The 11,120-nt window shown below is 29.0% G+C and overlaps 1 protein-coding gene across 1 annotated transcript; it reads right to left on the reverse strand.

Moving 5' to 3' along the window:
* Positions 1-1,096: 1,096 nt before the first annotated feature.
* Positions 1,097-10,792, reverse strand: LOC128393439 (uncharacterized). Its single transcript, XM_053353627.1, has 9 exons — positions 10,312-10,792; positions 9,649-10,235; positions 9,263-9,587; positions 9,015-9,200; positions 8,301-8,430; positions 5,395-5,531; positions 4,541-4,682; positions 1,584-1,816; positions 1,097-1,104 (listed from the first exon to the last, which is right to left on the reverse strand). Exons 1-9 carry the CDS (start codon positions 10,790-10,792, stop codon positions 1,097-1,099), a joined length of 2,229 nt encoding a protein of 742 aa, XP_053209602.1.
* Between the last annotated feature and the right edge of the window lie 328 nt (positions 10,793-11,120).

Genomic DNA, 11,120 nt, shown 5'->3' on the forward strand with positions numbered 1-11,120 from the left:
TAGAAAAATTTGCAAACTTTTTACTCTACCCAAACAACAACAAAATATTTAGTGTAAATTAATCAATTAATGATAAAAATTCTAATAACTACTCAAAAGTAATCAGTTAATTCATTTTTAATGCTGTATATTATTCATCTAAATTAATTATCATTCCCATTGATTCAACAATTCCTGATATAGACTTTTATTTTGACTGCAACATTCAAGTGGAATCTTGATCATAATTAATTGTTAATGACACAATTCAATGAGAACAAAACAAAAACCTCATCAACCATCATTATAATCATAATTGTCATCGCCATTAATTGCAATTCCCTTGGATCCTTGACCGTAGTTAGAGATGATTAATGTTGATTGTTGGAGGAAAAATCTAATTCTGATTAACCTGAAGATGACAAGGAGCCACTTGTATTCATCATCTTCACCATTTACTGATTGTCAGGATTCTTAAACCATGAAAATATTAATTAACTCGAAACAAACAAATCTGATTACTAATCAAAATTAACGAAAACTTTTCCTTTCTTATGATTGTCATTTCAATATGTAAGTTGTTGATTAAACAACCAAGTTAATTGTTACAATAACTTTTACTCAATCAACGAGCAATTTATCCAATACAATAATTTAATTTCGTATAAACAGAAAAATTAACATTCGCAGCAACAATTAAGGAAAACAAATATAATCTTGATTGATCAACTTGTCTCCCATTTAACTGATTTCATTTTAATTGTTCAACTGATTTTAAAATAATTTAATTTGATAACAATTAAAAGAGTTGAAAGTGATTATGTTTACATATTTGTGATAATAATATTTATAAAGTGATTGATTAGATTTGATTGTTATGATATGCGATTGCCATTTAAATGGTTGATTGTAATCAGAAACAGAAAGTTGATATGATTTAATTGTGACACTTTCCAGATAGTTAGATGTTTAATTAGATTTGGTCAGTGATTGTGATTAGTTAATTGTCTTGTTTTCTTTTTGATTGTTGAAAAATTGTCAATCATTTGGGTCTCACTCTCTTTTCTTGAGTATAAAAAAATTGTTTCTTATAAATGATAACGATTACTTTTAATTGTCAATCAACTGGAGACAAATATTAACAGTTGTCAACAATCAATTGAAAAAATTTGGTGACAATTGTGTCTTCAGGTAAATCCTTTGATCCAGAATTGTTTTGTTTACCAAATAATTAGCGAAACTAATCATTTGTGATTTACATCATGTCTTTGATTGTGATGATTTTCCTTTAATATCAGATTCTAGGCCATTCGGATTAAAAGATTTCATTAGTAACAATGGTCGTGGTGAAATCGGCGGTCCAATTGATGGAGTTAATTGTCTAGATACCGACGGTGATAATTTAATAATCGTCAATGAATCAATGATGAAATTTAAATCACCGTGGATTATGATGATCACCATGAGACTCATCAATTGGATTAATGAGACTGATAATTTTGAGAAAAGTTTCCCTAGAAAAGTTTTTCCACTTTTTCCATTTGAACCTTTAATTGTGATTGATGAAAGCGACCCGGAAGTATAATCAGGATAGAGAAATTTACCTTCGCTCGTTAAAAAGTCCATATTACCGTCTTTATGATAAGTTGTGTTGGCCAATAAGCCCAGCGAATCCCAATGTACAAGACAACTTGATGATGACAAATTTTTAGGACAATTATCGAGAGCATCATGACCATGGCTAATGATCACAATTTGCTCGGCAAGATTGGCAGCCTCAGAGCCACAGGCTCTTCGAACAGGATCATTTGTGCACTTTCGGTGGTTTTTGTAATTACTTAAGTTGCACAAGGATAAAGGTAACCATTAGGTCGGGATTAAGGAAAAAGCCACAACAAGATTAACCAGGTAACATGGAAGAAAAAAGAAAACAATTGGCAGATTAGTGGAAGATTAAATGACGTGATTAAGGATATAAAATAAAAGATCTACAACCGAAAAACATTGAACTCATACTATCGTGAAATCGAGTATATATAAGATGAAGATGAGAAAGAATTGATGAAATGAAAATGGTGAAGAAAAAAACGATAAAAATGATTAAGATTATATTGTGATGATAAACTAATCCCAGAAGAAGGTAAATCAACACAATCGAAAGAAAATTTGACAATTTATCTTTCATCAAATTGTAAATTGTTTGGATAATGAGAGAAGCGTAAAAATTGTTCAATCGCCTCAAGCCTAATCCAGACTAATTCCTGGTCTCTTTTCATCACCATCATCAACAAAGTCCCACCTTCACATCCCAGTCTCACCAAATAAGCACATTAATGGTTAACCTGATGTTTAATCAATAGAAAAACAATAGAATGAAAAAAAAAAGTTAACAGAGGAAAAGGTAAATTAAGACCTAATGTCAAACAAGGTTTGATGATTCAATTGAGTGTCTATGCTGTTGAAAGTTATTCTGTTTACCCTCAGGCTATTCTAGTCTATTAACATTGATGATAATTAAATTGCTTCAGTATTACCCTAACTTGTTAAACACACAAAAAGAGATGAAACCATAAAGCACCAGATAAGACAGTTAATCAACAATCATCGAGATTAAATTGTCCTCCTCATCTTAATCATTGATTATTCTCGGCCATCGATTGTCTTGATTAATTGTGATTCGAAAAACTTTCTCACTAATTACGATTGGTAATAGTTAATTGAGACTTTTATTTCCGTTGGAAATTGGTAGAAGAATAAAATTACAATCAAATTGTGATTAAAACAATTTAGTCGAGAAAAAAAATTCTATTAATATTATCATTTTGATTAGTTAATTGTTCTAATAGAAAATAATCAACTTGGATTACCTTTGTTGATTAAAGTGATTTGTTGCTAAATCTTTTGTTTTTTACTACATACAATTTAAATAGTAATTAAGGTTTACCTTTTATATTAATACACAAACAATTAACCAAGTTAAGAAATTTAATCTTTCCATTACAAGACAATTAACCGTTAACTTCAATTGGTTAACAACAATTAAACTTTAATACTTTCCTTCATTTGATTAATGTTTACTTTCAGTTAAATTAAATTTACCAATAATAATCAAATGATTACAAATCTAATCAACACTATTAAAGTCGATCCAAATTTAATTAACTTTGATTAAACATGATGGTAATTGTTGTCTATAAGTAACTACCAACTGATTTTTTTTCCTCAACACAATTTAGTAATTAACTAACAATTAAAAGTAAATTCTTTTCAAATTAATGATTCAAAATGGATTCTAAATGATAATCAATATAATCAATTAATTAGAAATTCATTGATTCTCTGCATTTATTTACCGTTAAATGTTAATCATCTTTTCTGGTGTTAAATTAATTAAATCAACAATACAATTAATGAATAATCATCATTAGTAAACAAATATATTAACAGGTAATGATTTTTGTTTCGTCAATCATTTGATAGTTAATTGAAAATGCTTGTGAACAATTGATTATCATTATGGTTTAATTTGATTCAGTCAACAATCAACAGACTAGATTATTAATAATCAATTTTATTGATTAATATACGTGAAAATGAGAGACACAAATTGAACATTGACAATTTATTCTTGATATAATATTAATCATAATCATTTAGAGTAATAACTATTAACCCTTGTACCTAATTCATTGAGCAATTTACATGATTTAAGGTTAATTATAATCTCTTTTGATTGTTGATTAGATTTCATATATTGACAATTACAACGGAAAAGGTTAAATATTATTCTTGGGAAAACTTGATCTTCAATTTCATATAATCATTAATGGTCATCATGATGGTCATCAACTTTGATGATTCTTAATGAGTATACAGTAATCATGTTGAGAGATGATGATGATGATTATCATCAATATATAATAACTACAGTCTCATGGGAATTTGATTGTGATAAACAACAAGAAATCCTAATTTATGAACTAATTGGAGTAAAAAAAAGGTAAAAACTCTGATCAATCAATGGGAACTTTTTAAATGATTAATTTTTCCTAATCAACTAATCAACTGATGTTGATGAGTGAAAAGAATCAGAGAAAACCAAAAATCTGATACATTCTGAATCTCAAGAGTAACAAAGTTAATTTTAAACTAATTCTAGAAGTTAATTATACTAATCAAACAATAATAATATGAAGGAAAAGCTTTTTTTTTAAAACTTAAATCAACGTAAAAGTCAATCAATTATTAATATTTGTCGATAAATCTGAAAGTTATTGCACTCAAATAATCATTATGTTAGTTTTTACAGATCAAATCTGAAATCATAGATTATAATCAATTGATTGTTTTCACGATAAGTTTCTTATCGTATATCAATTTATTGATTGATAACATGATTACCCAAGAGATTGACTGGTTAACAGGTAGTAACCCTAATTTCAAGATCGGGTTTCAATGCTATTATTATTGAACTGGAGAAACTTTTAAATCGTAAAAGAGTTAATTGGGATGGAAGGTGGGAATCGGTGAGATATTGATTATTTTATGATGATTAACTTACCAGCACCATTGGAGTAAATGAGTGAAGTCCGTTATATTACGTTGAAGTTGACCCCTTTTCCTTTCGCTAATGTAATATAATTGATAACATTTCTCATAGACTGGAGCTAATCGGTGATAACATTCAGCGTGCTTCAGGTATTCTGGGTATAGATGAAAGAAAACAAGATAATCACGAATCAGAATTTGAATTTATACAGTTAGAGAGAGAGAGAGAGATGATCAAGATGTAATATGGAAGATTGATGATAAATTGCGAGAAAAGGAATAAAAAGAAAGAAATATATATAAGATGATAAGAAGAGAACTATTTTATTTTATCTTCTTAAAAGATTATTGCATTTTCTTTACTCATCGAATTTTTCTAAATCATCTGAATGTTTTCTTCTGTTTCATGATGTTTTTACTCCCTTTAGATGGGGTAAAGGTTAAGACATTGGAAACAATTTATTAAGGCTAATTTATTGGAAAAGACTTTTATTATTCTGATTATCATAAGTGTTTTTTATTATTACAAGGAAACCAATGATGATTCTCATGGTAACTTTGAATCCCGAGGTTCCTATTGAAGAGAGTGGCAAGTAAGGTATCAAAAAGTTGGAATACTCAGCAATACATCTTGTAGCTCTCTCTCTCTCCTTCTGCTGTTTCATCTTCTTCCTTGTATCTTATGGGAGTTAAGATGATGGTACCTTCATCTTCATCTTCCTTTTGTGTCACAATTTTCTCTCATCATCTTAAATATAAATCGAGAGTGTGTTCATCTTATTCTGATGTGACCCCTTTATCTTTCCAATGTTCCACCCCACCAGCTACTCTCATTCAAAACTTTCATCGGTGTAAATGATTTCTTACCTATTCTGAACTTGGATGATTTTGAACACAGTTTGTCCATTAGATGAAGCATAGGATTGATTGAATCCTTTTTCAGGGTTGACATGGAATCACATTCAATGAATTTATTGATACAGGTAATGGAACGATTTAAATGACTGTAATCATCCCAACAAGAGTTAACAGTCATCCAACAAAACAATTTAATCGCAAATTTGATCACCACCACCACCATCATCATCATCAGCGGTAAAAAAGATACAAGTAAAAAGTCAATATTAATTTATCTTATTGTCTTTACAATGAGTAAGATCAATAATGTCTAATTATAATCATCAACAATACTTAAATTGTCACCTTATTTCAGCTGATATCAAGCCTACATAAGTTACTCAATAATCAGTCATCTAAATTGTTATTAATTATAAAAACCTCTCTTTTAGTTTCATTAACAATTCAATATCATATGATAAGAACTATTTATTTGATTAAGATCTGAATTCCAGGAACCCTTATAATATCTCATGATATTCATGATATTCATGCACTTGAAGATGTCACTTTATACTAGCAGGTAAGTTATTATTATCTAAAAGAAAATCAAATGATTATTAAATTTAGATATCATGTTAATCAATCGTTATTATCAATCATATAAAAGCCTTTAATCAATTACTTTCTGCGAACGTTAATTGTTGTAAATCGAGAAACATTCAAACTATTGATACAAATTTCAAACTTCGATGTTCATCGCGATCATTTCTCAGAAAACTTCGAATGGCCTTATTTTCTGATGATCAACCTTAAGAACTTTGTTGGACCAATTATCGAACAATGTAATTATTATTAAACTTTTGGAATTTTTTCTTTTATTAGAATTGTTCTAGACTATTCGAAATGCTATCAACCCAGGGAATTGGTTCGTGATTGAATATGAAAAATGAGAAAGAAAAACTTCCGATGAGACTAGTGATACATTTCGTTCATTTAATCAGTTAATCAGAATTTTTTTTTTCTATTCTTTTTTTTCTGAGACTGAATAATTTGCATACTCGGGATTACTGATAATATTTTAGTTACATGATATGATCTTCATTCAATTTTTTATACTTGACTAAATAAAATAAAATGTCACATGGGAGAAACGATGAAAGATCTAAATAAACTCTGAGACTAATATTTCATAAAAGTTTCTTCTAATCTTTGATTATCTTTTAGATACCATAAGCTAATCAAATCTTTTATTATATTTATCATTATCTAACCTCGAGTAGCATGAGAAGAGGGAAATGTTTCACTAAGATTCTAGATAATCGATTGAGTCTGTAAGTTCAGTACAATAGTTCTGAGTTCTGTGTTGATTTTGAGAGAGAGAGAGAGAGAAAGAGAAAAATCCTTTATTTCCTATTCTCTATGAATATTAAACAATCTAAACGATAAAGTTCATGTAAATTCAGAAATTCTGTTCATTTGAATAATACATGTATAAGTTAAATTGAGTTGCTGAAAATTATCATTAAAAATAACTGACCTTTAACATTGATCTAGATATCAAACCTTTCAAGATTCATTTCAATTCATGAGGAAATTGTTATCATTCTGATTATCATGTCAAAGGTTCAATATAATAACAAACTTTACAAGTTCAATACTCATTTAGATGGAGAAGATAAAACTGATTTCTGATTTCCATGATATATCTTTAGGTATATATATCAATGGAATCATGGAAATAAACATTCACTCAGAAGATTTAAACATCTCCATGAGATGAATACAGTTATTTATGAGTCTGAGAACTTTAGTTTTCCCTTATTTTCGATGCTATCAACCTAATAGAATTCACTAATTGATTGAACAACAAGTTTGATGAACAGAAGACGAAGCCAAAAAACTGAATAAAACAAACTTTTCGTCTAATATTAGATTCGTAAAATTATCATCATCATTTCCAAAGTAAACTTTCATCCTCATCCTTTTGTAATTGATCCATTTCCTTGTTGATTTAACTTCTTCACCCTCATTACACCCACAACAACAATACAAGTCAATTACTATCAGAATGAAAGTGATAATGAAAAAAAAGTACACATATATATATAAGATATTGAAGATAAAATTAGGTTGATTGTGGATGTGGCTTTGAGTATGGTAAAAAGATGAGGATGCTAAAGATACTGAGGATAAGATAATAAGAGAAGTGTAGACAGAAATATCTAAAGAATCTAAAGGTAATCATCAGGTTTTCCATCTTTCATTTTGTAGAGAATGAAATTTTCATGTAAACACTTGAATATGAACTTATCATGAGAAACAGACGACACGAAAACTGTTTGGGTTAATGAATCATTCAGAATGGATTCAAATGGAATGAAAAATATCATCTTGTTATTACATTTTCTATTTTATTATTATTATTATCATTATTGTCTCTTCACTCTGATTGGAAAGAAATTGGATAAAATGAAGAAGAAATTTTGTTCTTTTTTTCCCCTTCAATTCTATTCAACTGTGTTCGTTTCTATGAGTTCTTCATGATAGAATCACTATTCCCTGGGCGATGATTATTCTATGATATTCAATATTAAGAATTTTTTTTTACTACAAAAATCATCATTTGTTCAGCTCATTGTTCATGATAAAATGAACCAACAGTTTTTTCAACCAGAAAAACATTTCGATTGTTAACCAAACATATTATACGAATTGTAAATTTATTTATGATCAAGATAATTTATATTGATTCGATTCATTCGAGAGCTAAATAAAAGTCAACATATTGATCAATTAAGATGTTTGAACGAATCAAAAAGACTAATCGTTTATCCAATCGGACAATTTATTCATTAGAGTGACAGTTGAAATAATGAGAACCATTTGATTCACCGTTGAGATAATAATTCAGTTGGAATTTGTTAATTACTCACAGACATAAAATATCCAATTGAACATCGTTTTGAGCAAAAGTGAATCTTGTATCATTAAGAATTGTCTTCATATCCTTTGAACAATGTTCAATACTATTCGGACAATCACTTGGTCTTAAAGTATCAGCACCTAAAAGAATAGGAATTAAAAAGAAAGTCAAAATTATCTCTCAGTTGATCAAGTATCAAGAAATTGAATAGTTAATTTTCACCGAGTTTTCATTTCGCCCACTAAATGATTAAGTCCCCAATCAACAGAGAAGATTCTCTAAAGAGTCTCAAAATTAACCTTGCTGGCCATTTAGACTCTTTAAAGATTCTCGAAGTTAAAGAAAATTTGAGAAAGAAAATGATTCTCAAATGAATCTTTTTTAGTGGTAAATTTTGAATCCAAAAGAAAATTATTTGGATTGATTTTTATCAATAAATTTTCATCAGATCAAATTCTCAGCAAAGATAATAAAATGGATATAATTTGAAAATTATCTAAAAATAAGAACCTTTTAATTTTCCAATAATAATAGAATTTGTTATTCTCATTGAGAATATCTAATTCAATTCATTGGAATAAATTATATTGTCGAAATTTGATAAAAATCGAAAAGTAAATTTATTATTTTCTTGTAGAAAATTTGGAAAATCGAAAAATTAGAATAAAATTGTAAGACAAAATTAGACAATATCATTTAGATTTGAAAAGATTCACATCAAAACAATCAAGATAATCCTCATCATCATCAACCAGAGGGTCTTTTTCCGTTGAATTTTTATTCTTGTTTAAGTCTTTTGGTATTTTCTTCGGTGTATTTACGGCGTAGAGAATTTTATTTATTTGTCGTCGAACGCTACTTTCCATGTCATCTGAGTATCGCGAAAATCCTGATTTTCTGTAAAGATGATCTATGAAAAAAGAGTAGAAAGGATAAAATTTGTTCTTCTTAAATTGATTAATATTATCGTACTTATGAATGATCTTATTCTTTCTTGTCCTTTTTTATGATCAAAATCACCATCATAAGGCTTGTTAAAAGGATCATCGAATCCCCAAGCATAAAGCAACGGAAGTTTAACTTTTTCTCCGATACTCTGTTGTCGACGAAGCTCTTCAATATCTTGTTGGGTTTGAAATTTTTTTCCAAGAATCAGACCTTTGTAGTATGCTTGTGGGAAGCAGAGATTAATCAGGTAATACGCAAACGAATTTGGCTTACCAGGCTTAGCTCTACGACACGCATCTTTATATAAATCTAAATTGATTTCGATAACACCCTCCAAAAAAATTTGATTCTATATGTAGATTAAAGTATCAGTATTAATCTAGACAAAGATCAAACAACAGATAATTTACCTTTGCTTTGCATGTATATGTTTTATCAATTTCTGGGACAACATAATCTGTCTGAATGGCTTTCTGGTTCTTTGCGTCCAATAGATCTGTAATATTAGTCATAATATCAATCATTGTCAATATGATTGAGCCAGTTGTGTCCATTTCTGATAAAGTGACTTTTTTCCTGGTCAGTTCTTTCATTTGCATCTTCAATTCGATGAATTTATCTTCTTCTGATAACTTCGATTTGAATTCTTGATTAGATTCTTTTCTAATCTCTTTACATGTAGTAGCAAAATCTTCACTCGCAACACTAGGAAGAGCTTCGTCCCAACATCCAACTGCATCATATTTATGAGCTTCTCGTACAGGCGATGAACAACGTTGATTTACACTTGATTTTGAACACGTTAATTTTGTTATGAGATCATCATAAGCTGATTGGCCTAGTATAAGTTGTGAAGGAACATCATTTTCTCGCAAAGGCTTATGGGTCAAATTGACCAAAGAATCATCTCCTAAGCATATCATTTTTCTTAAAGATCTCCACTCTGGATTTTCTTTAACGTTTGCTTGTAAGCTGATTTGAACGTCAAGAGGTGAAGCTATGAGAAAAGGAAAAGATATTCAGACAAAATAATTAATTACAGTCAAGTAAAATGGAAATTATTTAGTACTCACCCCCAGTCGCAATAAATCGTACCGTCATGATTTGACCTTTATATTCAAGTTCAAAATGGTTTCTTTCCGAGTTTGAAAACTCGTTAAATGGAAATTCAAACCCCATGGATTCCAAAATAATTGTTTTGAATTTGATCAAAATTGGTTGTTTGATTGGCTCATTTTTGCCATCTAGTAGTAAAGGTAAAACTATTCCAAATTCGGTTCCATCATCACATTTATCGGTTAAGCAAACAGTTAGTTCAGCTTTCCGATTAATCACAGAGCCTGGTTCAGGCTGATCAATAACACGATCGATACGAGTTGAATATTTTGTTGGCACTAAGATGTTTGGAACGGTTTTTTTAACCTTAGACTCATCACTTTGAAGAAAATCACACTTTCTTTTTTTTGGACAATTTTTATCAAATCGTTGGCTCAGAAACTTGTTGAAATTAGATTTTTTAGAAACAAGACCCAACGAAGAGAATTGTTTTGACATAATCTTTGAAATTACTAAACCAGATCTCATGTATTGACAAAAACATCGAATTGAGGTTAAAACAAAGTATAATTGATTTAATTGTTGGATTACCTATTGCAATGATTTTGAACTAAATTTTGTTCTTTTTTGGTTACATTTTGGATTGAAAATTTGACTTTGTACTTCAAATTGGATTAGTATTGGTTAGTTGTGTTGATTGGTAATGTTTTGAATTGACCAATTAGAGAAGATAAAATGTTAGTAGCATAAAAATTTCGTAATGGAGAAAAGTAAGATCTTACTTTTTTGCAATAATTTGAGTCTTTTGACTTTGACTAGTTTTTTG

Source organism: Panonychus citri, unplaced genomic scaffold (genome assembly GCF_014898815.1).
Source record: "Panonychus citri isolate SS breed McGregor unplaced genomic scaffold, ASM1489881v1 Contig00013, whole genome shotgun sequence".
NCBI classification, from domain to species: Eukaryota; Metazoa; Arthropoda; class Arachnida; order Trombidiformes; family Tetranychidae; genus Panonychus; species Panonychus citri.

Excerpts from the sequence above, each read along its gene's own strand:
- LOC128393439 (XM_053353627.1), bottom strand. The coding sequence starts at position 10,792 with ATGTCAAAACAATTCTCTTCGTTGGGTCTTGTTTCTAAAAAATCTAAT. Across the intron at positions 5,532-8,300 it reads CAATTGGATATTTTATGTCT|TCATTTAAATCGTTCCATTA; the intron begins GTGAGTAATTAA and ends GGATGATTACAG. Across the intron at positions 1,817-4,540 it reads CATTTACTCCAATGGTGCTG|TAATTACAAAAACCACCGAA; the intron begins GTAAGTTAATCA and ends GTGCAACTTAAG.